General features: G+C 46.1%; 1 protein-coding gene across 4 annotated transcripts; it reads left to right on the top strand.

The window, feature by feature from the left end:
- Positions 1-294: 294 nt before the first annotated feature.
- Positions 295-27,537, top strand: LOC139565768 (protein-methionine sulfoxide oxidase mical3b-like). Of its 4 annotated transcripts, XM_071386310.1 has the most exons (33): positions 295-718; positions 1,776-2,155; positions 2,583-2,790; positions 2,944-3,060; positions 3,229-3,330; positions 3,517-3,773; positions 4,384-4,641; positions 4,794-4,909; positions 5,172-5,298; positions 5,382-5,475; positions 5,587-5,734; positions 6,462-6,658; positions 6,922-7,022; positions 7,117-7,221; positions 7,400-7,534; positions 8,030-8,131; positions 8,365-8,451; positions 10,091-10,204; positions 16,127-16,313; positions 17,599-17,729; positions 17,967-18,039; positions 18,373-18,616; positions 18,987-19,180; positions 19,246-19,323; positions 19,795-21,039; positions 21,123-21,223; positions 21,495-21,578; positions 23,976-24,242; positions 24,719-24,812; positions 24,947-24,997; positions 25,788-25,887; positions 26,682-26,755; positions 26,867-27,537. In XM_071386310.1, the coding sequence occupies exons 2-33, from the start codon at positions 1,811-1,813 to the stop codon at positions 27,052-27,054; spliced, it is 5,724 nt and encodes a 1,907-aa protein (XP_071242411.1). In that variant the 5' UTR covers positions 295-718; positions 1,776-1,810; the 3' UTR covers positions 27,055-27,537. The 4 variants fall into 4 exon arrangements, with proteins under 4 accessions (XP_071242411.1, XP_071242408.1, XP_071242409.1 ...); XM_071386307.1 differs by lacking the exon at positions 19,246-19,323 and having other exon boundaries at positions 297-718; positions 18,280-18,616; XM_071386308.1 differs by lacking the exon at positions 19,246-19,323 and having other exon boundaries at positions 298-718.
- Positions 27,538-27,967: the final 430 nt, after the last annotated feature.

Raw genomic sequence — 27,967 nt, 5'->3', positions numbered from 1 at the left:
TCATTTTGGGTTAGCAAAGATTCATATGACCGTAAGTTGAAAATTGTGGGTAGGCCTATAAACGTGTATTTGCTCTGTCATGTGTAGGCACCTCTACACAGACCGAATGTATAACCCAACCTTTCTCTCTGACAGCACTGGAGGGTTTGGGTCTTGGCCATATGCACAAATAGGCCTCTGTCTATGTGTTCTGTCCCCACATACCCACTCTGTTTTTCTGTGGCTATGAGCGGGATCTCTCTCCCTCAGCGCCACGTTCTTACAGAATGATCTCTCTCTTCTGATCCCTCTCCTCTTTAAGCTTGTTAGATCCCAGTCTGTTTCCCAGGCACACCGTGAGATTAGGTGTGTGTGTGCCCGTGTGTGTGTGCGGGCGTGCCCGTTTGAGTGTGTAGCCTATGTGAACATGCTGTGTGGGAGGAGTCTGTACTTGGCTGTTCCCTGACCTTGGATGAGAAACGTGTCGGTGTGAGAGAGCGAGAAAGACAGACTTGGAGAGTTGGGCATCAACATAATGCACATCAAACTATAAGGAAGGGAGGGGGACAGACCGAGGCAATGGGGGCTGCAGTATAGGCTACTGCAGTGCAGGTTTGTGGGGTGTTATATCTGTGGCTGAAGAGAGATTTGCATTAGGATACTGAGGGACACCTGGCAACCCGTGGCTGAGCTGAGGAGTGACGATGTCTGTACAGGCCAGAAGACAACACGGCATACAGTAAGTCCTACACAGCAGTTTGTGTGTGTTCTTCTGTCAATGTGTGTTTGTGTGTGTGTACTTGAATGTGTTATCTAGAAAGTATTGTGTGGACATAATGGACGGACAATACTGAAAGAATGAAAGTGTGTTGACGTCCAAGGTAATTATGTAGCGTGTCTTAGACACTCATACTATCCATTTTAGATGAGTCTATTACTTATGTAAGGTTGTTTAGTCTTGTGTGGTCATTTGCTGCTGTTTATTTCCCTTTGGGGGATTAGTAGTCTATCAAATGTTCTAATTCAATCTAATAAACTGCTATACTGTACATCTCCCCCTGCTATGCTGACATTGCAGTGTGTGTGGGAGCTGGAGTATGTGTGTGGGTTTCTCTTGGTGCTTGGTGCGGATGGATCCACTATGTATGAGGTGCATTGTGTCCCCAACCCCCCTCACCCCACCCCCCAACTACACACATTCCCTCCCTCTTTCTCTTTGTATTGTCTGGTGACTGCTTTGGTTATTGTCCCAGTGAGATAATGTTGGCTGATTATACCATACAGAATATACTGTATAATGCGCTTTATGTTCACACACCTACGTGCAATGAATATAATGCGATAGCAGGATATAGTACACTTTTCTGAGGGCTTTGATTGTGTGACAATCAGAGTCTCAGCAGCTGATATACTTCATTACCCATAAGCCCAGTGCACAGCATGGAGAGCTGGTTTATCTGGGATCTAACGGTATAAGAACAACTCTGGCCCTACCTCCTAGCAGGGGACCTAACATCTGATATGCAGCCAGCTCAGACCGAGAACACCTTAATCCACACACACACACACACACGGCTACTTGCAAACTTAGAAATGTACTTAGATGTTTTATAAGCAATTTATTACGCATGTAGCCTGGTCACATCTGTTTTTGCAAATGCCAACTTCATTGCTGTCATTGGCGTGACAAGGAGTTGGAACGATAACACAAACAGACTGGCTATTAGGCATGGATTCTACATGGGAAGTCAGTGTGGAACACTGGAACGTGGTCTCTGTCTTTTCTCTCTCTCCAGGCAGCCAATGAAAGAGCCCGGAACAGGAAGCTGAGATGGAGTTCTCAGGGTGCCCTGCTGCTGCCGGTGTTGCCGACCAGACCCAGGAGGCGGAGCAGGCGGAGAAGGAGGGCCATGCCCAGGTTCTATTTGATGAGTTTGTCCAGGCGTCCACCTGCAGAACGACACTCCGTGCCTTCAACCTGCTGTGTGAGCACCTTCAGCTCACACACACACACACACAGCCACAAAAATACTCCCCGACGCAGCCGCAGCGGCCTTTCTACCACACCCTCAAAGAACGCCTCAGCTACTGGAAGGCCAACGCACTGTGGGCCAAACTGGACAAACGGGCGGCCCACCACGAGTACGGGAAGGGCCGTGTCTGTGCCAACACAACGGTACTTATTAGTAATTTACTATCTGGTATTTAAAATGTTCAAATACATAGCCCAAAACAAGTACATTTATTTGAGTGTTTGAATGGTTATTTGTCAAAACTAAATAGTCTACCAAATATAATTTTCAAATATAATTTTGTAATGCCTGTGTTAAATGCATGGGAGTTTATTTGAGTCAGTATTTTCAAATACTTTCCAACTGTATTTCCAAATACATTAAAATATTCAACTGCTTGTCTTTTCGATTAAAAGATATCTGAATACTTACATTCAAAGTACGTGAAAGTAATTGAGATATTAGAAATAGTATTTGAACCCAGGTCTGATATGTATAGTATATGGATGGCAAGCGTGTGTGGCTGCACAGCGTGTGTATGTTTAAGTGTGTACGTTTCTAGCTCCTCATCCCAGCTATCCTCTCTCCCAGTGTGTGATCATTGGGGCGGGGCCGTGTGGTCTGCGTACAGCAGTAGAGCTGGGGTTCCTGGGGGCCAGAGTGGTGCTGCTGGAGAAGAGAGATGCCTTCTCCAGGAACAACGTCCTCCACCTCTGGCCTTTCACCATCCATGACCTCAGGGGCCTCGGGGCCAAGAAGTTCTACGGAAAGTTCTGTGCTGGAGCCATTGACCACATCAGTGAGTATGGAATGATCCCTGACCCTTGACCCCTGAGTCTCCATGGTTACAGCTATGGGGCTTCAATGTTCATTAGAGAATCCTCTCTCTAATACCCTATTTCTCTCGCCCTCCCTCCCTCCTCCCTCTCGCTCTCCCTCCTTCTCTCTGTAGGTATACGGCAGCTACAGTTGGTGTTATTAAAGGTAGCTCTGTTGTTGGGGGTGGAAGTCCATGTCAACGTAGAGTTCAAGGGACTGGTGGAGCCACCTGCGGACCAGGAGCAACAGAGTAAGACCTGCCGTGTGTGTGTGTGTGTGTGTGTGTGTGTGTGTGTGTGTGTGTGTGTGTGTGTGTGTGTGTGTGTGTGTGTGTGTGTGTGTGTGTGTGTGTGTGTGTGTGTGTGTGTGTGTGTGTGTGTGTGTGTGTGTTTAATGCCTTTGTGTGTGTGTGCCTCAGAGGTAGGCTGGAGGGTGGAGGTGAAACCCAAGTCTCACCCTATTAACACACTGCAGTGTGACGTGGTGATCGGAGCTGATGGACGACGGAACACACTGCCAGGTAAATCATCTAGTAGCACCTACTGAACTGAAACAGCAACAGATCTCATGCAGCATCAGTCAGACTTCCCATCACTGAAAGAACAGATTTCTTAGTAAATGCCTTTATAGGAAGGGAATTTTTCTAGCCCTCTGATCCCAGACTTCCTGTTTGCCATCACATCCTGTCTCCCATGTGTGCAATCAGGGTTCAGGCGTAAGGAGTTCCGGGGCAAGCTGGCCATTGCCATCACAGCTAACTTCATGAACCGTAACACCACGGCTGAGGCCAAGGTGGAGGAGATCAGTGGAGTGGCCTTCATCTTCAACCAGAGGTTCTTTCAGGAGCTACGGGATGCCACGGGAGTGGACCTGGAGAATATAGTGTACTACAAGGACGACACGCACTACTTTGTGATGACAGCTAAGAAGCAGAGTCTGCTGGAGAAAGGAGTCATTCTGCAGGTAACAGCGCACACAGACGGGCCTCCCGAGTGGCGCAGCGGTCTAAGGCACTGCATCGGGAGACCCATGAGGTGGCGCACAATTGGCCCAGCGCCGTCCGGGTTAGGGGAGGGTTTGGCCGACCGGGATGTCCTTGTCCCATCGCGCGCTAGCGACTCCTTGTGGCGGGCCCGGGCGAATGCACGCTGACTTCGGTCCCATGTTGTATGGTGTTTCCTCCGACACATTGGTGCGGCTGGCTTCCGGGTTAAGCGCGCAGTGTGTCAAGAAGCAGTGCGGCTTGGCAGGGTTGTGTTTCGGAGGACGCGCGGCTCTCGACCTTCGCCTCTCCCGAGTCCATACGGGAGTTGCAGCGATGGGACAAGACTGTAACTACCAATTGGATATCACAAAATTGGGGAGTAAAATATATATAAAACAACGCACACAGACACATACACACACACATAGTGTATGACACACTGATACAGCTGCATTGACTGTATCATTATTTTGCTCATGTTGGTCTCACTGCTGTGTTACTGCCCTGATTTTGACTGGATAACTGTGTTATTGTTCAAACATTGATTGCATACTATTGTACTGATGTTTACTGTGTCATACCTATCAGGACTATGCAGACACAGAAACACTTCTCTCACGGGGAAACGTGGACCAGAATGCACTGCTGGCCTATGCCCGCGAGGCGGCGGACTTCTCCACCAATAACCAGCTGCCGTCCCTGGACTTTGCCATGAACCACTACGGGCAGCCTGATGTTGCGTTGTTTGACTTCACCTGTATGTACGCGTCAGAGAACGCTGCACTGGTCAGACAGAGACATGGACACCATCTACTGGTCACGCTGGTGGGAGACAGCCTTCTGGAGGTGAGGAGCGAGGGAGAGGAAGAGAGGAGCAGAGTTGAGGGAGAGTAGAATAATGTTAACGTCAGCAATCCTGATGTACTCTGAAAGTAATTCTGTTGTAAGTAGCATATGGTTGTAATGTGTATGTGTCTGCTTGCGTGTGTATGTGTTAGCCATTCTGGCCCATGGGGACAGGTATAGCACGGGGGTTCCTGGCAGCACTGGATTCTGCCTGGATGGTACGGAGCTGGGCTCAAGGCCTCGCCCCCCTGGACTTACTTGCTGAAAGGTGAGATGGCAGGTCTTCAGTTAGGAGAGCACGCGCACCAGCAATCAGGGAATAGGCACACTGTCAAATTACACATTGTAAAACCTATAGACAAACACACACTGCCAAACCCACACAAACATACATGACATGCCAAAATCATTGATGAACACACACAGGCACCTCAGCTATGTAACCAAATTATCATTCACCTGATTCCATAACTAAACAATCCTCTCTCTCTCTCTCCTCTCATTCTCTCTACTCTCTTTCTTTTTTTCAGAGAGAGTCTATATCGCCTCCTTCCTCAGACCACTCCAGAAAATGTCAACAAAAACTTTGGTCAATACACCGTCGACCCAGCTACCCGTTACCCTAACATCAACCCTCAACTCATCACCCCCGCACAGGTATGCACAGGCACACACGCATACACACACACACACAGGTCTGATGATGATGATGATGATGATGATGATGACAATCTCTGTAGGTGGGCCATCTAATATACACAGGAGAGAATGGAGGTTCAGGTGTGGTCCAGGAACCGCAACCCCGATCCCCCTTGCCGAAGCTACTACGACAGGGTGAGTCTGAGTACTGACTCTGAGTACTGAACAGTACACTAACATAACTCTAACCATTGGCTTGATCAGCATCTGCACTCATATTTGTTTTCTTCCTATCTGGTTCCCCAGAGTCCTTCTCTCGCTCCAGTAAGCTTTTGTCGTGGTGCCAGCAGCAGACGCAGGGTTACCGTGGCATTGCTGTGAGCGACCTCACTACTTCCTGGAAGAGTGGCCTAGCTTTGTGCGCCCTCATCCACCGCTACCGACCTGACCTCATGTGAGTCACCTTGGACCTCTAGCCTCCTGCTCCTCACAAATCACCTCGCCTCTCACCTCATCCCAAAGGTAGCATTCAGGCGCAATGTAGTTGGACTGGAACGTTACCAATGCCTCACTTCTCAGCCCACCTCTCACCTTTCGAACCTTAGTCTCACTTCCTTTTCACGCAAGCTCAGGTGCGTGTGTGTGTGTGTGTTTGTGTTGTGTGTGAGAGAGGTGAGGCTGATGAGTCAGAAGACCATGGTCCTGATTAGTGCCCTTTTAATTACCTGATTGGATCAGTGCCTCTCTTTGTCCACTTGCTCTGGTGTGTGCGTTTGTAAAGTGTGTCTATTTGCACGCGCGTGTGTGGTGTGACTCTCTTACTTTGACTCTCTCGTCCCATCTCTCTGCAGTGACTTTGACTCTCTCGCCCCAACTCCCTGCGGTGACTTTGACTCTCTCGTCCCATCTCCCTGCAGTGACTTTGACTCTCTCGTCCCATCTCCCTGCAGTGACTTTGACTCTCTCGTCCCATCTCTCTGCAGTGACTTTGACTCTCTCGTCCCATCTCTCTGCAGTGACTTTGACTCTCTCGTCCCATCTCTCTGCAGTGACTTTGACTCTCTCGTCCCATCTCTCTGCAGTGACTTTGACTCTCTCGTCCCATCTCCCTGCGGTGACTTTGACTCTCTCGTCCCATCTCTCTGCGGTGACTTTGACTCTCTCGTCCCATCTCTCTGCAGTGACTTTGCCTCTCTGGGGGAGGATGAGGGGGAGGTGAATATGAGGTTGGGGTTGGAGGTGGCAGAGAAGGAGTTTGGCATCTCTCCTGTGATGACTGTCGAGGAGATGGCGTCTGTCAGTGAAACGGACACTCTCTGTATGGTCATGTACCTTAGCCAGTTTCACCAGCTCTTCAAGGGGGCACTGCCCCCAAGTGGTGAGTTTCTCAACCACAGTAGTCAGCTGTTAATGCTCAATTCTCCTCATCACCCTCTATTCTTATCCTACCCTCTCTTTCCAGAATGTTCAATACTCTCCCTCATCTCCAGCCCTCTCCTTCATAACCAGTTATCTACAATGCCTTACTAAGCAAAAGCAAAGTGGTGAAACTGTTTCTATTCCTATTCCTAGTGGTTGTGAAGGAAAGGAGGTGAGGAATGGCTGTGCGTGACTGTTCTTCTCCTCTTATCTTTTCTGTAGAATCCCAGACTGAGAGCCCAGATGGGAGGGCTGCTGTGATCGGTCCTGCCTCTCTCCTCAGCCGCCTGGGCCACAGCCCATCCCGCAAGCGCAACCCCAAGGTACACACCCCTATTTGTTTATGCAGGGCCTCTGTTTGTCTTTGTATAGGTGCATGTGTGTTTTACATGTATTTGTCTGTGTCCCTCCCATCAGGAGCAGAAGGAAAAGGATGCGGTGGGGAAGAGAAGAAAAACCAGTCGGCCATGTCTGGAGGACGTGAAACAAGATCTCAGATTAAGATCTCAGGACAGTTATGAGGTGAGAGGTGTAACCTGTAGCCCTGGGTTAGGTTACCGAAATTGTAACTGCCGGTAGTTCTGTGACTAAATGAAAGAGATGCAATAATGTAAAGTATTTTAGAAGTTAGAACAGCAATACAACACCTTTGGCCTTAAAGTGACACTGGTCAAACTCTTCACCATTCTACCTTCCACAGGAACAGGCTGCCCTGTGCTCTGTGGGTGGAGCAAGCCAGAGCAGAGTGCGCTCGATGGCCAATCAGCTGCTGGCCAAGTTTGAGGAGAATGCCCCTTGCCCCTCCTCCACACCAGCTGCAGCTCTACGCAGACAGGTCAGAGGGGATGGAATTCAGAATTCCTAGCTGCTAAGAGTTTTCAGGTGTTTCTACGAGTGGTTTCCCTCGCTCAAAGCGTCAAAGTAAAAAAAAAAAAAAAAAAAACTCTTATTGAAAATCTGTGCTTTTAATCTGAATAAAAGGAACTTCTACAGCACGGTCTGTCATCAATAGCTGTTGCTAGTTTAGATCCTCCAGGTGTGAGCCGACTGACTTCCTCTTGAGGTTTCAGAGGATAAGACAGATTAGCTGCACTGTGATGGGCACTTTGGGTAAGGGCCAATGGGACTCACTGAGCCACGGAGCATTTGGTTGAAGGGAGCAGCTGTGGTTGCAGCAATATGGGTTAAGATGAACCGGTAGTTAGGGTTAACAGTGGTAGCTCTTGGCCTAGGCCCTAGACTCTTAAGGCTGTGGTTGTAGTATGGTATAAAGGTAGCCGTGGCCGTCCCGGCTCCACAGCCCTCAATCCCTCTACTAACTGACCACCAGGGGGACTCCATGCCCACGCTTCCACATCCTCCAACATCCCCTGACCCCCAGGCCCAGCCAGCCCTTGTGGCCTCCGCTGCCACCTGGAAACAGATAAAAATAGTAAGTCCCCCACCTGCTTCACTTGTGGTTCTTAGAGGACTGTAGTTATATAGCTGTATCTCTCTGTGTCACCACATGAGGGTGCATGATGTGTGCTGTGTAGTTCAGTCGCGTGGCATTTTGTCATATAGCCCTTTCTTAGCCTTAGAGTTCCCTAGATATTACAGTATTTCACTATTTCGCTACGTCAACCACCCACTCACATGATGTCGTCTAAACCCATCTACCCCCAGAAGAAGCGCACGCAGCAGCAGGAGCAGATGAGTTTCAAGTACAAGGAAAAGGTCAAGTGTCACACTCTACCCAGCAGGGGGGAGCAGGTAGGCCACCCCAGAGGATTCTGGGTGATGTAGTTGTGTGTAGACCAGGTGGCATGTAGACTAGTAATGATGTCCCATGCCACCCATAAATGTTCATAGACTCCTCAAGTTCCCAGTAGCCATCTGTAGACTAATGTGTGTCATTGGTGTGATGACTTTTAAGGTCTCTTCTCGGCTACATCAGTGGTTCCCTGATATATCTTCAGGACAGAAGAGACCAACTGTCAGAATTGTCTTTCGACAGGTGGCGTCAATCCTACGCGACTCGCAGTCCGTCAACCAACAGACGAATGTTGCGCTATCTGGCGTAAGACAATGAATTGTTCTAGCAGTGTAGTGGAAACAATACACTGAGAAAACATATCAAATCCACGTTTAGATCTCGACAGAGACATGGTGAACGTTGGCAGTAAGCGTTGACAACGGTCTAAGCTTTAATCATACCCCTAGGGTGGACTTACCCCATTCATAGCTACCTTTAGCGCCAATTGACGATAGCATAGCCCCAAGGCTTGCGCTAAACATTAACACGCATCGCTTGCGGTACGGTTTTGGAAACATGTGAAACCCGTCTTTCATATAAGCAATAAATCATTTTCAAAAATCACCATGTTAAATTACTAACACGCCTTTTAGGGTTCGTGTTCTCACACAGCCATTTCCATGTTGCAGTGTCTGTTTGTGGAAAACAGAGCGGACTACCTGAGCTAATTAACTATCCGTGTGTGTCTCCGTACACCTCTGTGTAAACTGAAGACAGACGCCACAAATGTGTTGTCACTGAAAAGTGCAGTCGGCTGCAACTGGATTTTGTATTTGTGAAATGATTTTGATGTGATATGAAAGGGATTTGTGTTTCTAGAACTATACCGCAATTGGGAATTGATTCACATTTAGATGGATTATTTGGCTGTTTTGGCTTCCAGAACCAATTCAACCTTTAAACAGAACATGTAAGATCCTTGGACTATAAGGAGTAACGTTAGGCTCGATTAGTCCATTACTGGGCTAGTGTGGATCATAAGTGGGCTACAACTTGACCCCTAGTCATTGAGTTCAATCTATGGGCCTCGGGGCAGTGTCAGAGGGCTAAATGATACTGTAAATCATATTAACATCTGTTGTTTCAGAGAAAGAGGATTAAACTGGACTGAACTGGAGTCAGAGTACATCTTGTTTGGTCTTTAAGAAAGTATATTTGTATAATTTACCGCAGGGCATGTGGCATGTGACAACACTGCAACTGAAATGTTCCTTTTTAAGATTTAAAAAATCAGAGGCCTGTGAAGGGTTTTTGTTAATGTTTGCACAGGCTTCTTTTCTCGGACTCCTCTCTGATTGGCCTACAAATTCAGGTTTATTGGTGTGAGATAAGGGCCTAGTGATAACATGTATATTTATTATTTTGGACAATGATTACACTGCAACAGAAAGAGGGTTAAATGAGTATAATGATTGAATCCAATAGGGGTTTGATACTTCTAGCTTTGTGGTCCATTTCCACATCCATAGCACCACATCAAAACACTCTGTTTATGGCTCCGATTGTGTCATCCCTAGTGAGTGTGTCTGTGTGTGTTTACTGTTTGTTCTGTCCTTCGTCTTCATCCTGTCTGTCTTTTCTCCTGTTGTCTTTTAGAAATACGTTCAGATGTACACAGGGGGAGTGAGCTCATTGGCTGAACAGATATCCAATCAGCTTCAAAGTCAGGAGTCACCTTCACCCCAGCACACTCCTGATAGGAAGGAAACGGTAAGAATTGATTTGAATGAGTCGACTCACCCATACTAATACTGTCGATGGGCCGAAACTCATCCAGCATTGGATTACACCCTATCTAGGCTTGTTCTGAAGTAGGTCATTTCCATGTACAAGTACCCATGAGCACCAACATGTGAAGTTCATAGGAGCATGTCAAATTGGATGCCAAATGAAAGATAGGAGTACATTTTTAATTTTTTTATTTAGGCATATATCAATTTTTCAAACATTTTCCATCCCAAAAAATGTGAATAAATAAAGGCTTTGATTTCTGGACAAACAGATGGGAAAAGGGGTCTTTAGAAAACATCTACCAGAAAAAGTCTTAAATGTATTATAAATGTATCAAAACACAATAATGTTGAAGTAAAGACCGCTGCCAACTAATATCAACACTTAAATTTAGTTTTGGAGAAATGTCTGTAAGTTTAAGAAACATTGCCTTGTACTGTGAAATTCTGTACCAAAAACCCACATATCTTGAAGATATTTTCTAATGTCTCTCCCTCATGAGGAGGGAGGATAATGAAAGTTCACAGAAGTAACAAGTAAAGGTATACCTATCAATTAGTTATAGTGTTTTTACCAGTGGTGTCAAATATTTAAGTAGAAATACTTTAAAGTACTACTTAAGTCATTTTGGGAGGTATCTGTACGTTACTTTACTATTTATATTTTTGAAAACTTTTACTTCACTTCATTCCTAAAGAAAAATATGTACTTTTACTTCATACATTTTTCCTGAAACCCAAAAGTACTTGTTACATTTTGAATACTTAGCAGGACAGTACAATGGTCCAATTCACACACTTATCAATAGAACATCTCTTGTCACCCCTACGCCCTCTGATCTGGTGGGCTAAACACAAATGCTTCATTTGTAAATCATGACTGAGTGTTGGAGTTTGCCCCTGGCTAAAAAAATGGTGTGATCTGGTTTGCTTAATATAAGGAATTTGAAATGATTTATACTTTTACTTTTACTTTTGAAACTTAAGTATATTTAAAAACAAATACCTTTAGACTTTTACTCAAGTAGAATTTTACTGGGTGACTTTCACTTAAGTATCTTTATTTTATTCAAGTATGATAATTGGTTACTTTTTCCACCACTCGTTTTTACTGATATCAATTCGGTATCAGTAAATCAATCAGTAAATCAATCGGTAACGGAATTTCCGAAAAATCGGTAACGGATTTTCTGCAATTGAGTTGGCTACAATGGGAATCCATAGTGGTCACAAACCACAGTTGAGTTCACATTTACATTTGAGTCATTTAGCCAGACACTCTTATCCAGAGCGACTTAAAGGAGCAATTAGGGTTAAGTGCCTTGCTCAAGGGCACATTGGCAGATGTTCGCCTAGCAGTCTCGGGAATTCGAACCAACGACCTTTTGGTTACTGGTCCGGCTCTCTTAATAACTGTGCTACCTACAGCCCCACAAGTTTGCACAGTAAAGTACAATACAGCACAGTAGAGTACAGGAAAGTAAAGTATGGTACAGTAAAGAAAAGTAGTGTATAGTTCTGTACTGTACGGTAGAGTTCAGTACAGTACACAGTATGTATTTGGTATTTTATTAGGATCCCCATTAGCTTTTCCGAAAGAAGCAGCTACTCTTCTTGGGGTCCACACAAAACATGAAACATTACATAATACAGAACATTAATAGACAAGAACAGCTCAAGGACAGAACTACATCAATTTAAAAATGGCACACGTAGCCTACATATCAATACATATACACAAACTATCTAGGTCAAATAGGGGAGAGGTGTTGTGAGGTGTTGCTTTATCTGTTTTTTAAAAAAACAGGTTTGCCGTTCATTTGAGCAATATGAGATGGAAGGGCGTTCCATGCAATAATGGCTCTATATAATAGTGTACGCTTTCTTGAATTTGTTCTGGATTTGGGGACTGTGAAAAGACCCCTGGTGGCATGTCTGGTGGGGTAAGTGTGTGTGTGTCAGAGCTCTGTGTAAGTTGACTATGCAAACAATTTGGGATTTTCTCAACACATTGTTTCTTATAAAAAGAAGAAGTGATGCAGTCAGTCTCCTCAACGTTTAGCTAAGAGAGACTGGCATGCATAGTATTTATATTAGCGCTCTGATTACAATGAAGAGCAAGACTTGCATCTCTGTTCTGGGCCAGCTGCAGCTTAACTATGTCTTTCTTTGCAGCACTCGACCACAGGACTGTACAATAATCAAGATAAGACAAAACTAGACCTGGCAGGACTTGCTTTGTGGAGTGTGGTGTCAAAAAAGCAGAGCATATCTTTATTATGGACAGACCTTTCCCCATCTCTAAGAGCACACTAGAGTTGAGTACACTATAATGTACTCTATTGTACTGTACTATAATGTACTCTATTGTACTGTACTGAACTCTACTGTGCTCTACTGGGCTGTGCTTTGATATCCAAACAGACATCGATGATTGGTTCAAATTTGGTCGGGTTCAGACCCACCAAATTTGGTCTTGTTTTGGGGCAGCGCTCATTACAATAATATAATAATATCCAAATATCTCAAGGAGGATATTGCATATTTATTACTCCATGACATTCGGGTGTACTCTGTATTGAGTGCACACGCTTGAGCGTTTTTTTATGGGCCTAATAATAAAGCCAATTTAAACAGTAAAAATGTATTGGCTTTTAATGCGGTATTAACAGAAACAGTTATGGTATTTTCATCTGATTGTCAAACAAACCACTTCAAAAAGTAGTCTACCTGTGCATGTTCCTCCACTCCAAAATAATTCCAGCATCCAAACTGCATGTATAGGCCTACTCGCGCCATTTGATGATTAAATGATAATGCCCGAGAAACCGGTGTTTGGAGGATATATTGGCACGTGTGTTGTTACCGCAAACCGTGCCAATATATCCTCCAAACACCGGCTTCGAGGGCATTATCACTTTTATACAACGGGTTACGTATTCATATAATGATTTACATATTTTAATTAAAAAACGTTATTTTGATGAATTTATTCATACCATGTCATCATTCCACAAGATAGAGTCCCGAAACAAATCTAAGGGTGCTACCCAAGCAGGCTGGTCTATTGGTTCGGTTGCCAGTCTTTTTGTTCTGTATCTACGGACGCGACCCAGTCGTTCGTTCTAAATGTTTCATTGCCATACTGTCTGGCAACGTTCTTATCCCTTGCTTGCTAGCTAGCCAACTACGGCTAACTTACAGTCACGTCAAACAGTGCAGCCAGACAGAATAACAGTAGCTGCATTTGTTTAAGCTGTTTTCTAGTGACATTTATTTGGATTTCGCCTGGCATAGAAAATGTGCTCTCTCGTTAGGACACGGTTCAGAGGAGCTAGCCAACAACACAGCCAACACAATAACTTCAAACTGACGCTGGAAAGACTGAAAACTAGCTGCACTTCGTTTCGTTTGAACTTTTTTCAATTGACATTTCTTTGTATATATCCATAAAAATGATGCCAGCTGATTCATGATTTCGACTGGCTGAGAAACGCTGCCTGCCTCTCTCTCTCGTCCCGACTGCTGGAGATCTAATTTGAATATTGAAACAATGTTGCAAATGTCAGAGAGACAGACAGCAAGGTTTATACAAATATCCTCTGTTAAAAACTAAATGTAGTCGAAAAGAAATGTGAGATCATGTCTAGATGCTTTTTATAGTGGAGATCAAGATTTTAATTTCCCTGCTTGGGTTGACGAGACAGTGATCTGGCAATCAAATGGAACAGAGTAAATAGTCATTTAAATAGTCATTTATGAAATTACATAGATTTAGCTGGTGGTAATTTGTGCATTATAAACTGGGTGGTTCGAGCCCTGAATGCTAATGTAACAGTATAACTTTAGTACCGTCCCCTCGCCCCGACACGGGCGCGAACCAGGGACCCTCTGCACACATCAACAACTGACACCCACGAAGCGTCGTTACCCATCGCTCCACAAAAGCCGCGGCCCTTGCAGAGCAAGGGGAAACCCTACTTAAGTCTCAGAGCAAGTGACGTAACTGATTGAAATGCTAGTAGCGCGTACCCGCTAACTAGCTAGCCATTTCACATCCGTTACACTAATTGGCTGAAAGCCGTGGTATATCAGACAGGATACCATGGGTATGACAAAATATTTATTTTAACTGCTCTAATTGTGTTGGTGACCAGTTTATAATAGCAGTAACGCATCTCAATGGTTTGCGATATATGGCCAATATACCACGGCTAAGGGCTGTGTCCTCCAGTGTTGCGTCGTGCATAAGAACAGCGGAAACCGGAGGGTGTATTATCATTAACATCAAATCGGCTGACCCGTAGCCAGTCTGTAGTGGTAAAAAAAAAGATAGGTGAGTAAATTCTGATTGCAGGTGTTGTGCTGAAAATCCCCCCCTTCGCGTGAACGCGCACACACTCCATTCTTCATTGCTGTGACTTGCTTGCTATTTGAGATTTCTGCTCTTCACTCTGTTGTCAGTTCAGCCTACTGATTTTAGTAGCAGAAATAATTGTGTATTTGTGTCCTTCAAGGCAGCTGTCAATGATCACGTTAGGCTACGTTTAATTTTAAAAAATTATGGTTGTTTGATCGCATGTCTGCAGTTTTCGGGTTGGCTAGTTGTTTCAAGTGTATTAGTCTATAAATATTTTTGCCAAAATTCGTCATCTCTCCCATGTCTTATTCGACTAGTAGTTTTTCTGAAATGTTTATTGCTTGCCTACATTTTACTCCCTCTATGTTTAATATAACACACATACATTCATTATTAATTTCGGTTGCCTATCCTGACGTGAAGTTTGTTGACATTTGAATTAGAGCAGTGATCTTCAACCCTGTACAAACCATGGCTCTTGGAGATCTGGGAAAATGCACTGTATGTGGAACTATGGCTACGTAACATTTCATTATGTTTCGCCGTGAAACAGTTTTCATGGGCACACAAATCCAAAATAATGTAGTCCTATACCATTGCAAAATCGAATGCTTCTAACAGAAGTCAATTATAGGTCTACTGTCAGTAATTTATAGGCCTACTTATTTGATGCGCATTGGGGTCTCGCTGTAGGCTAGTTGTCTAGTGATTGTGTCGACCATCATCCGCTGATCCAGGAAAGACAATTATTATTGATAGAAAATAATCAAGCTAAATAAATGGTCTACTACTTCTGGCCACTGATGGCACGGAGAACACCAGCACCCACCTGTCTAAACAGCTGACTGACGAAATCAAACAATTATAAGTCAACGGAGAAGTCTAATGCATTGGAGTAAAAGCATGGGATGGCAAACAAATGTCTCATTCAGGGAAGCTGAGCCCCTCCCGGCTCCCCGTAATCCGCACCATGTTAATACCTTTTGTGTACCTATTTAGGAAACATCACCATGAAGAGAATGACATTCATATCCATAATTATATATTTATGTGTGGTACAGATCAGGGACCCATAATGAAATTCCGTTTCCGCAATTCTGTTACCGGTGGTTCTATAACCAAAATATCGTTTTTTCAAAGTCAATGTGTCATGTCATAGTTGACACCTGATTCTTTCTGCAGACATCGTTGATTCTTAGTTTATCAGAAATTGAACCGTTTTTGGAAAACGTGGATGCAAATTTGGGGGGGAGATTTTACCATAATTCTGTTATCAAACTTTGCATCTGCAACAGTTCTTCTAGTAAAATGTGTTTTTGTTACATCAGTGTAAATTGTTAAAAGTAGTCATTGTGCATAGTATGGTTTGTTCAACTTTGAAATCAATGTTTGGCATATATTTTAATGGAAAAATCTGAATCTCAGCGCAATTCCGTAACCTCTTTGGTAGTAAGCTAACTCTGAAGTGAGGTGATTTATCTATTACAGCTTATTCTCCCCCCCATCTCTCTCTCTCTCTCTCTCTCTCTCTCTCTCTCTCAGGCTGCTGTTCGCTCTGTGTTGGCAGGGCCGGGAGGGGCCAGTGACGTATGTTTCTTCTGCAGCAAGCGCGTGTACGTGATGGAGAGACTCAGTGTTGAGGGACTGTTCTTCCACCGGAGCTGCTTCCAGTGTGACCACTGCAGCTCCACCATCCGCCTGGCCTCCTACGCCTACGACCGGCCTAACGGTGAGCCCCTGGGGAGGGAGGAGAGTGAGACCAGGTCTAAGGATGGAGAAAGGGGAGAGACCTGGGAGGGGTGAGTGGGTGAGTGCAGGGAGAGGGTGTCACTGAGCTCCATAGAGTTAGAGAGTAATGGTAAAAGTGGGTAACTCCGATGAATGACATGGGCTGCCCTACCACACACACACTCACTGAAAATACCACTACCAGCCCAGCATGGTCTTGGCTCCCCGAAACACAGCTTCAACTTTTTATATGCTCTACCACAACTTGTGTTATCTTGAATGCAGCTCTGACCTGCAGTTTATGAGGGTTAGTGACACTATAAATCATGCTGATTTGACACAGATTTCTCCAATCTGCACTCTGGGTTGATGTTACACCGCGTGATCACTTTGTAAGGCTTCCAGGTTATCAGCAGACCAGAGACCAACTCAGTTAACACATGATGAACACAAACTCAGTGTATTGCTTACTGCACCGTTGGGGCCTGGGGCTCCCTGGACCGACTGCGTGGTTGTTTATCTTTGATTACTGTAGAACACACAAGGTGCAAGAAACAAATGTGGTTGTGCATGAGCAGTTTTTCTCTTCTTATGTCAGTCACTGACAGTCACTCAATTTGCCATGTCAGCTAACAGTTTTTTAGATTAGGGGCCCCCTACTTGGAGGTGTCATGAATGGTGCCGTGAATAGGAGGGCTACCAAAATGTTTTGCCCACGAGGTGGGGGTGGCCCCCCAACCAAATCTCCGTGATGTCATGTCAAGAGCTGATTTCTAAGTTTAAATCAAACCCTTCAACCAATCAGGGATGAGGTGTCACATGATAGCCGTTTGATTGTGAGGCGGGAGAGGAGTGTGTGTAGGGTAGACTATATATATGAAGTGGTCTGTCAGTGTAGGGACCAGATCGAGTGTGTCTTCCTGTCAGTCTGTAGACCGGCGCTGTTTTCTATGGAGGAGTCACACTGTAAGACACAACTCTATTTCATTCTCGCCGTTCCTTTCCGGGAGGCTGAGAGATGTAGCTTTTCCTCAAGGTCAAGAGACACTGTTTTCTTTGTGTGGAAATGTGAATAAGATTTAGCTGAGGATGAGACTTGTAAGATATGTAACACTGTTTTCTCTGTACTTCTACTGTAGTTAGATAACACTTTGTTTTTGTTTAAAGTTCTTCTGTAAGATGCATGGGCGCTGCAGATCTCTCTTTTTAGTGTAGCGAGGTTCTTAAACTGCTGTGTGTATGGCGGTTCTATGTATAGTGTTCTAACACATTGGTTCTGTGTGTAGGGAAGTTCTACTGTAAGCCGCACTATGACGTCCGTCTGGTTGGGCCGGTCCAGAGGAAGAGAGCAGCCCCTCCGACCTCCGATCAGCCCCCAACTCCGTACGAACGGACCCCCTCTCAGCGGACCCTCCTGGTAAGGACTTCTGCCTTTCCCCTCGTACTCTGGCTAAATGGAAGCTCTTGGCTGACCTGGGGTTTTAACTCCTGATATTTGTATAGAGGTTTCATTTAATGACCAGCTCTCTCTGTATATTATATTGTTTTGAGGAGAACACGTGATGTATGTATGAGGTTTTCTGTAGATCAGTACACTGATCCTTGGAAAAATGTTTAGTAAAATACTATTTTTTTCTTTGCTCCTTCCTTCCAGGAGTACCCAGCTGCTCTGTCCACTAACCCTCGCTCCTCAGTGACTGTGGTGACAGCAGATCGCAGGTCCTCAGGTAAGCCAAGAGGTTCATGTATCTGTGTCGTGTGTGTTTTCAGACGTAATGCTTGTGACGTGTGTGTGTGTGTTTGTGCACAGAATGTGTTTCTTAGTGACGCCGCTGAGTGTGTAAAGAATGTCCTGAGTGTGTAAAGAATGTTATGAGTGCCCAAAGAATGTGACATTGACTTTGGCTAAGTGTATGTCTGTGTGTGTGTGTGTCTGTGTGTGTGTGTGTCTGGTGTGTGTGTCTCAGTGGCGTCTCTGATTGGGAGTCGGTCCGGCTTGGTAAAGCTTCTATGTGTGTGTGTGTGTGTATATGTGTGTGTATATGTGTGTGTGCGCTCAGTGGCATCTCTGATTGAGAGGGAGTGTGGCTTGGCTAAGCGCGTGCGCGGCACGCCAGAACGTATAGAGCTGGAGAACTACCGTGTGAGCCTGGGGAGCCTGGAGACTGAGCAGCTAACAGATGAGCCGGAGGAGGTGCCAGAGGAGACGCTGGCAAATTACAACCTCAGTCTGCTGGTGACAGAGGAGAAGAAGGCCAATCACAAGTGCAGCCCGTTGCGGGACAAGAGCAACGAGGGCTCCAGGTCAGCATTACAAAAACAAACATCTTTATTTCTATCTAGCGTGTCCTCTTTCTCTCCCCCTCTTTCTTTCTCGCTATCTATCTCCCTCACTCTCTCCCTCCCTCCCCTTCTTTCTCTCTCGCTATCTATCTCCCTCTGTCTCTCCGTCTCTTTCCCTCTCGCTATCTATCTCCCTCTCTTTCTCTCCCCCTCTTTCTCTCTCGCTATCCTTCTCTCTCGCTATCCTCTCTCGCCATCTGTCTCCCATGGCCTCTCCCTCTGTCTCTCTCCCTCTTTCTCTCCTCCTCTTTCTCTCTTCCCCCTTTTCTCTTGCACACACACTTACACACACGAACACACACACACTAATTGCCTTCCTCTCTCCTCATAGTTCGGAATCAGAGACGGAGGAGGAGGGGGAGAGGCAGCGGGCTCTAACCAATGACCTGGCTAGAGACTCCTGGAGGAAGGCCATGGAACTACACGCACGTCTCAGAGGAGAGAGAGGAGACGACGAAGAAGAGACAGGAGAGGAGGAAGGAGAGGTTGATGAAGATGATGATGATGAGGAGTTATCTAGTGATGGTAATTGTGCCTTTTTCTCTGTTTTCCTGTGTGTGTCTCCATGTGCTGTCAGTCACTGCTGGTAGAAGGTGAGTACTCTCCGTGTGAGAGGGAGCGTCATTCAGGTCTGTGGCTCCTCCCTCTAGAAGAGGTGGAGGAGACAGGTGGCACCGCCACAGGAGAGAAAGCTAACAAAACATGTTTATCCTTTTTATTATGGTAATTGTTTTGTTACTAACCATTTAGCATGTTTTGTTGTGTCATTGAGAATAATGACACACGAGTAGGCAGAAATGACAGTAACTTCCTCACCTTTTGCACCCCATGGACTTACACAAGTGATTCTTGCACCACTGTCCAATGGTTTTGGGGGCTGTGGTTGCCCAAACCTTATTAATAATATCATTTGCCTCATCAAGTCTACAGTGTTGCCAAACAATGGCAAAAAAAACTAATACCTACTCTAGCAATGCCAACAGTGGCTCACAAGCAACATTTCCTGTAAGACACAGGAGGTTGCTATCTAGAATCTCTGTAGAGATTCTGACTTTCTCTTTACTTCCTCTCCCTTACTCTCTCTCTCCCTTACTCTCTCTCCTCATCCCTCTCTTTTTCCCCCTCCCTTTCTCTCTCAGAGGAAGGATCATCCCCCCTCACCGCTGAGGAGGTAGCCTCGTTGGACGAGTGGCAGCAGAGCACACACTCTCCAGACACACTCACGCCTGACACAAACACGCCTCGCATACAACTGCCTGACTCGACAACACCCGACACACACCGTCCACACAGCCCCACCAGTATACCCAATATCACCTTCTCCACTCCAGCCACTGCCTCAACACCATTCACCCCCTTAATGTCACATGCACCCACACCAATGTCCTCTGTCTCAATTCCAGACTCCTCTGTCTTTACCTACTCCTCCCCTAACTCCTCCACCACCTCGGGCTGCTCCCCCGGTCCGGAAGTGGGAGAGGAGGATGGGGAAGAGAAAGAGAGGAAGGAGAGACAAGAGCGAGAGGAGAGGGAGAGAGGGGGGAAGGAGAGGGAGAGGGTGCGTGACCCCAGCAGTAGTTCCGGGATCGGTGTGGGCGGGAGCTCCACCACCTCTACCTCGGACCCTCTCACCCCTCCCTGCATCCCTCCCCCCGCCCAGCACAGGGCATGCTGGGATAGCCTGCCCCACCCTGCTGTGGAGGCGGAGTCACTGCAAAGCCCCGCCCCTCGCCCTGCACCTCGATTTGCCCCCGCACCTATCATGGCGTCGGCTGTTGTGCGGGGGGTCGGGGGCAAGAAACTGAATCCGTGGGACGTGGGTGGGGGAAGGGCGCCTGCCGCGGGGGGGTCTGTTGGGGCGGGGTCTCTTGGGGAGCAGCCGTGTAAGGGTGAAGTAATAGACCCCTTAGAGGACATCAGCCCCCCCTTGTCCCCCCTGAAGCCCCTTAAGGCAGTGCCCAGAGATGAGAGAGAAATCGGGAGGAAGAGGGAGATGGAGAGGAGGAGGGAGATAGAGAGAGCAGCCATGGGGGTGGGCTGGGAGGACATGAAAATCACCCTAGGAAGGGAGCCTCTCCCAGGGAAGAGCATTGGAGGTCTGGACCCCCGCAGACTCACAGAGAGCCTGCCTCCCCTCCTCCTCACACAACTCCAGGGGGGCTCCCTCTTCTCTTCACGTAAGTGCCGCAGGGACAACCAGCCCCCCAGCCAGAGTATGTCTGAAGCGGGCATAGGAGAGGGTGGACCCCTGGGCATGTGGAGAGCTGTCATCTCTGGCTATAAGAGGGACAGGAAGAAGAAGGGCAGGACTTCCCTTCCCAATACGACAACAGCCCCAGCCCCCAAAGAGCAGAGCAAGAGGAAAACTTCTGCAGAGAGAAGAGGTAACACACACAAACACACACACACACACACACTGGTGATCTGGTATAGGGAATTTCTAAGGTGAACCTCTGTGTTTGTGCAGGTGTGAAGTTCAGGGAGCGCCAGAGCTGGTCAGAGCCGGAGGAGTCAGACATCACCTGCTCTGTTGTGATGGAGAGATGCTCCATGAACCCCAAGGCCAACGTAAGAACATCACTACTAACACGACCACTGATCTCAGAGCAGCAGGCTGACATTACACTACAGCTCTGACTGTGGGAGTCAGTGATGTCACTACAGACCTCTGATCAGCTCTACAGCTCTGTGGATGCCAGCGATCTTTACAGTGATTGTTTGGAGGAAATTCATTCACACTATAGGAGGCTGATGTCGTATGTGTTAGGGGATATCTGGTCTTTATCATCTCCTGTCTTCAGAGGCTCAGGTAAATCTCTTAATGGATGAATGTTTTCAGCTTCGTCTGGAGCTGTTTGACCTAGCGTCTCTCCAGAACGAAACCATTGAGGAGGAGGAGGAAGAGGAGAATGAGGAAGGGGAGGTATACCTTTTTGTGGCAGTACGATGCAGGCCGTTGTGTCCTAGTCTAGTTAGAGATAGTTACAGCAGCGTTACTGAGCGAGGTTACGCTTCTCCCATTGTGTAGATGGGTCGTTTATAGCTGTAATAAATAGTTTGTAAGTTTCACGATTTAGAGTACGTTTTGTGTGAACTAGAAATACTATATATTGTGTGCCCTATTCTGATTGTTCTTTGGTCTTCATCTTTCCAAGTCTGCATATGTGCCTCATGCCCTGGCCTTTAAGAGGGCGTATGCCATTAAGGTAGTGTGAACATTCCCATTAAGGTAGTGTGAACATTCCCATTAAGGTAGTGTGAACATTCCCATTAAGGTAGTGTGAACATTCCCATTAAGGTAGTGTGAACATCCCCATTAAGGTAGTGTGAACATTCCCATTAAGGTAGTGTGAACATTCCCATTAAGGCAGTGTGAACATTCCCGTTAAGGCAGTGTGAACATTCCCATTAAGTTAGTGTGAACATTCCCATTAAGGCAGTGTGAACATTCCCATTAAGGCAGTGTGAACATTCCCATTAAGGCAGTGTGAACATTCCCATTAAGGTAGTGTGAACATTCCCGTTAAGGTAGTGTGAACATTCCCGTTAAGGTAGTGTGAACATTCCCGTTAAGGTAGTGTGAACATTCCCGTTAAGGTAGTGTGAACATTCCCGTTAAGGTAGTGTGAACATTCCCGTTAAGGTAGTGTGAACATTCCCATTAAGTTAGTGTGAACATTCCCATTAAGGCAGTGTGAACATTCCCATTAAGGCAGTGTGAACATTCCCATTAAGGCAGTGTGAACATTCCCGTTAAGGCAGTGTGAACATTCCCATTAAGGCAGTGTGAACATTCCCATTAAGGCAGTGTGAACATTCCCATTAACTTCTCACGAGTCACAAACCCGGATCTGGGATCCCCCCATCAAAAAAGCTGACTAGCATAGCCTAGCCTAACGCGACAGGGATATCATATAATATAATTGTCATGAAATCACAAGTCCAAGACACCAAATGAAAGATAAACATCTTGTGAATCCAGCCATCATTTCCGATTTTTTTTAATGTTTTACAGCAAAAAAAACAATATGTATTTCTATTAGCTAACCACAATAGCAAAAGACTCAACAGCATATTTTCACAATTTTTTTACCGCATAGGTAGCTATCACAAATTCGACCAAATAAAGATATAATTAGTCACTAACCAAGAAACAACTTCATCAGATGACAGTCTTATAACATGTTATACAATAAATCTATGTTTTGTTCGAAAAATGTGCATATTTCAGGTATAAATCATAGTTTTACATTGCAGCTACCATCACAAATATCACCAAAGCAGCTAGAATAATTACAGAGAGCAACGTGAAATACCTAAATACTCATCATAAAACATTTATGAAAAATACATGGTGTACAGCAAATGAAAGACAAACATCTTGTGAATCCAGCCAATATTTCAGATTTTTTAAGTGTTTTACAGCGAAAACACAATATAGCATTATATTAGCTTACTACAATAGCCAACCACACAACCGCATTCATTCACCGCAAAGGTAGCGATCGCAAAAAAACAGCAAAAGATATAAAATTATTCACTAACCTTGACAAACTTCATCAGATGACAGTCCTATAACATCATGTTACACAATACATATATGTTTTGTTCGAAAATGTGCATATTTAGCGGTACAAATTGTGGTTTTACAATGTGAATACGTAGTCAAAATGCACAAAATTGTCCGGAGAAATCTTGGACAGTCACCTAATCTAATCAAATAACTCATCATAAACTTTACTAAAAAATACATGTTGTACAGCAAATGAAAGATACACTAGTTCTTAATGCAACCGCTGTGTTAGATTTTTAAAAATAACTTTAGTACGACATACAGCTTAAGGTAGTGTGAACATTCCCATTAAGGTAGTGTGAACATTCCCGTTAAGGTAGTGTGAACATTCCCGTTAAGGTAGTGTGAACATTCCCGTTAAGGTAGTGTGAACATTCCCGTTAAGGCAATGTGAACATTCCCGTTAAGGCAATGTGAACATTCCCGTTAAGGTAGTGTGAACATTCCCGTTAAGGTAGTGTGAACATTCCCGTTAAGGTAGTGTGAACATTCCCGTTAAGGTAGTGTGAACATTCCCGTTAAGGTAGTGTGAACATTCCCGTTAAGGTAGTGTGAACATTCCCATTGGTTGCATCAAGCCGTTCTGTGCTCTGTGCTCCTTATCGCCCCTAAACCTCAGTAGTGTCTATACTCAGAATTTGCTGCTGTGGTCGAATCTTAATGGTGTGTGTGTGTGTCTGTGTACGCGCATGCTATGTGTGTGTCAGTGTGTAGGCTGCTGACTCTCTCTCTCTCTCTCTCCTAAAGAGGCACGTGGGGAAAGAGAGGGAGCTGGACAGCTCCCCCCATATGGATACACAGCGGAGGTCATCGTGCCCTACGGAAGTGGTGGGGGTACTGGTGCACATGAAGGACCTGAAGGACCCGTCCAGCCTGAATGTGTCAGAGGCCATGTTCCACAGAGACAGAGACCCAGAGGAGGAGCAGCTAGATGCCAGGTTAACACGCAGAGTGCAGAGGGCAGCGCGCAAACAGGCCAAACAGGAGCAACTCAAGAGACTGCACAGAGCCCAGGTAGGACGTAGGTTTCTCATGTGTGTGTGACTGGGCGTGTGATTTGTTTGAAGGCGCATTGATATTATAGATGGCGCTAACATGTATCTTTTGTCCTGATCTTGTCCACATTCTGATTGTGCCCACATTTTCAGAAATATGTCCAGTCGTGGTATTAAAATATCTCATATCCGTCCACTGTGTCCACATTCTGACCAGATGTTCTGGTCCCTCCCTGTATGCAAATGATTTGACAGCTATTCATTATTGATTGATTTTAAGACACATGTTGATTGTAAGCTATAAAAACAAAGAGAGTCGGTTTACTGGGAGTTTGTACATCGAGTGTGCAACTCTCTTTGTTTTTATAGCTTCCAGTTTATTCCCCATTAGTCAGCACCTCTACACCAATCAGAATGTGGACAAGATCAGGACAAATAATGCGTGTTAGAATCGGGTATAAACAGGGCTTGAGTGTATAAAATGGGCCTTGTCAGATGATCCAAAGGCAGTTGGAGCAGGTGGAGGAGAAGCAGAGGCAGCTGGAGGAGAGGGGTGTGGCTGTGGAGAAGGCCTTGAGAGGGGAAGCAGGTAAACACATTGTTTACAAACCTGTTTGACATCATGGTTTGTTTTACATATATTACTCTTAGTTAGTTTGACTATGCATATGATCAGTGTACGTGTGGTCATGTGGTCAACTCCCTAGTATGTTCTTATTTTAGACTACTGGGGAGAGTCGAATGACAGTGAAGAGCTGGACTTGCACCTGGGAGGTATGTACCTCACATACTATATGCTGCATTCCATCCAGTGGATCTGCTGAGGGGAGAACGGCTCATAATAATGGCAGGAACGGAGCAGATGGAATGGCATCAAACTCTTGGAAACCATGTCTTTGACGTATTTGATACCAATCCACTGATCCGGCTCCAGTAATTACCACAAACCCGTCCTCCTCAATTAAGGTGCCACCCACCTCCTGTGATTCCCTCCAACTATGAATTATCCTCCAATCTTACCCATGGTTCCTTACACTTCTTCTCTCTTTCTCTCTTTCCATGCTACCTCTCTCTCCCTCTACCCCTCCCTCCATCTCTTTCCCCCTACCCCTCCCTCTCCCCTACCCCTCTTTCCCCCCCCCCTACCCCTCCCTCCCTCTTTCCCCCTACCCTTCCCTCCCTCTTTCCCCTCTTTCCCCTACCCTTCCCTCCCTCTCTCCCCCCTTACCCCTCCCTCTCTCCCCCTACCCCTCCCTCTCTCCCCCCTACCCCTCCCTCTCTCTTCCCCCCTTTCCCCCTACCCCTCCCCCCCCCTACCCCTCCCTCTCTCTTTCCCCCCTACCCCTCCCTCTCTCTTTCCCCCCCTACCCCTCCCTCTCTTTCCCCCCTACCCCTCCCTCTCTTTCCCCCCTACCCCTCCCTCCCTCTCTTTCCCCCCTACCACTCCCTCCCTCTCTTTCCCCACTACCCCTCCCTCCCTCTCTTTCCCCCCTACTCCCCCCTACCTCTCTTTCCCCCCTACTCCCCCCTACCTCTCTTTCCCCCCTACCTCTCTCTCCTTTAGTCATGGGCAGGCAGGATGATCCAGCTCTGATGCAGCAGTGGTTCAAGCTGGTCCAGCAGAAGAACTGTCTGATGCGCTATGAGTCAGAACTCATGATATTGTGAGTATCTATATGACCTTTGACCCCCTATGTCACCACTGGACTCAAATATATGATTAGTATGAGCGCTCATGACAAAATGGCAGTATGTACACTGCTCAAGGTACATACAGTACCTTGAGCAGTATGGCCTGCTGGAGGTCATTTTGCAGGGCTCTGGCAGTGCTCCTCCTTACACAAAGGCGGAGGTAGCGGTCCTGCTGCTGGGTTGTTGCCCTCCTACGGCCTCCTCCACGTCTCCTAATGTACTGGTCTGTCTCCTGGTAGCGCCTCCATGCTCTGGACACTACGCTGACAGACACAGCAAACCTTCTTGCCAGAGCTCGCATTGATGTGCCATCCTGGATGAGCTGCACTACCTGAGCCACTTGTGTGGGTTGTAGACTCTGTCTCATGCTACCACTAGAGTGAAAGCACCGCCAGCATTCAAAAGTGACCAAAACATCAGCCAGGAAGCATAGGAACTGAGAAGTGGTCTGTGGTCACCACCTGCAGAACCACTCCTTTATTGGGGGTGTCTTGCTAATTGCCTATAATTTCCACCTTTTGTCTATTCCATTTGCACAACAGCATGTGAAATTTATTATCAATCAGTGTTGCTTCCTAAGTGGACAGTTTTGATTTCACAGAAGTGTGATTGACTTGGAGTTACATTGTGTTGTTTAAGTGTTCCCTTTATTTTTTTGAGCAGTGTAGTATGCCTGGGCGCAGTATGCAATTATCTGAGTCATCAGTGTCTTTGTGCTCGACCCTGTGGACTGATGTTGTCTCCATGGCAACTGTCTCTCCCTCAGTGCTCGGGAGCTGGAGTTGGAGGACAGACAGAGCCGTCTTCAACAGGAGCTCAGAGAGAGGATGGCCGTGGATGGTAAGTACACATACATATGCAAACACACACACACGTCACACAGTACCATAACGCTCGTAATAAATTCTGTGTTTTCAGCCTTCTCTCACTCCCTCTCTCCCTCTCTTTCAGACCACCTGAAGGGTGAGGCAGAGCTGGCTGAGGAGAAGCTAATCCTGGGGGAGATGTTGGAGGTGGTGGAGCAGAGAGATGCTCTGGTGTCTCTGCTGGAGGAGCAGCGTCTGCAGGAGAGCCAGGAGGACAGAGACCTGGAGGCCATCATGCTGTCCCGGGGCCTGGGCCTGCACAACTGGGCATGAGCTCTATCCCGAGGCCTGCACAACTGGGCATGAGCTCTATCCTGCAAAACTGGGCCTGAACCTGAACAACTGGGCCTAAGCACAGACACGTCACTTCCCCTCTAAAGCTGCGATCAGGGTCACGGTTGTGAGGTCACTTCCCCTCTGATACAACGTTATGACCAGGATCAAGGCGGGACTGTGTATGGATGATCAGTTTTTAGGATTGGAGATGTTTCCCCAATCCCCACTGCTACACACATCCTGCTATACCCCTGACTGACGGGCCTCTGAGACTGATGGCTCTATGCTCACTATACTCACCCAGGCTGTTGTTATGGCGATATGTGGCATGTGTGAATGATTTGTATTGTTATTTATTAACCATTTAGAAAAATGTATATTATGTAAAAAGAAACGGTACTAATTTTTTAAAACCTTTTTAAAATGACATGAATGATGTTTTACTTCACACATTGGATAATAAAGACAGACATTCTGACATCATGTTTGAACATTTGAGGGGGACTCCTGTAGGGGAGAGGATGGGAGGAAGACCTGGGGCTGGGGATTCCAGTGAGATAGGGAGGGAAACTTCTTATGCAGTCTGCCTCCTGCACAGGTGTGGATATTGTGTTCAGTCAGAAATAGCTGCTGGGATTACTCTCAGCTTGTTCATTCCTGTCTAAACCTGCCACTTGTATAAAGGGGAGTGGCTAGATATAGTATGTGAAGGAGTTTGTGGCTCTGGGGTTAAATCCCCTGCCTTGTAGACAGAGTTGTAGGTTCAAAACACCTGTTTTGTGTGGATTTCTGTAATTCTCTGTCAAAAATACAGAGGGAAGTGTTAAAGTGTAAGGGAGTCTGTGGCTCTGGCCCCCAAAGCACATGGTTGTAGGCATGAATCCAGGTGTCTGCTCTGGAGCATGGTTGG

Source organism: Salvelinus alpinus, chromosome 37 (genome assembly GCF_045679555.1).
Source record: "Salvelinus alpinus chromosome 37, SLU_Salpinus.1, whole genome shotgun sequence".
In the NCBI taxonomy this organism is placed as follows: Eukaryota; Metazoa; Chordata; class Actinopteri; order Salmoniformes; family Salmonidae; genus Salvelinus; species Salvelinus alpinus.
Note: the sequence above shows the minus strand (reverse complement) of the source record. Positions and strands in the feature narration are given on the sequence as shown.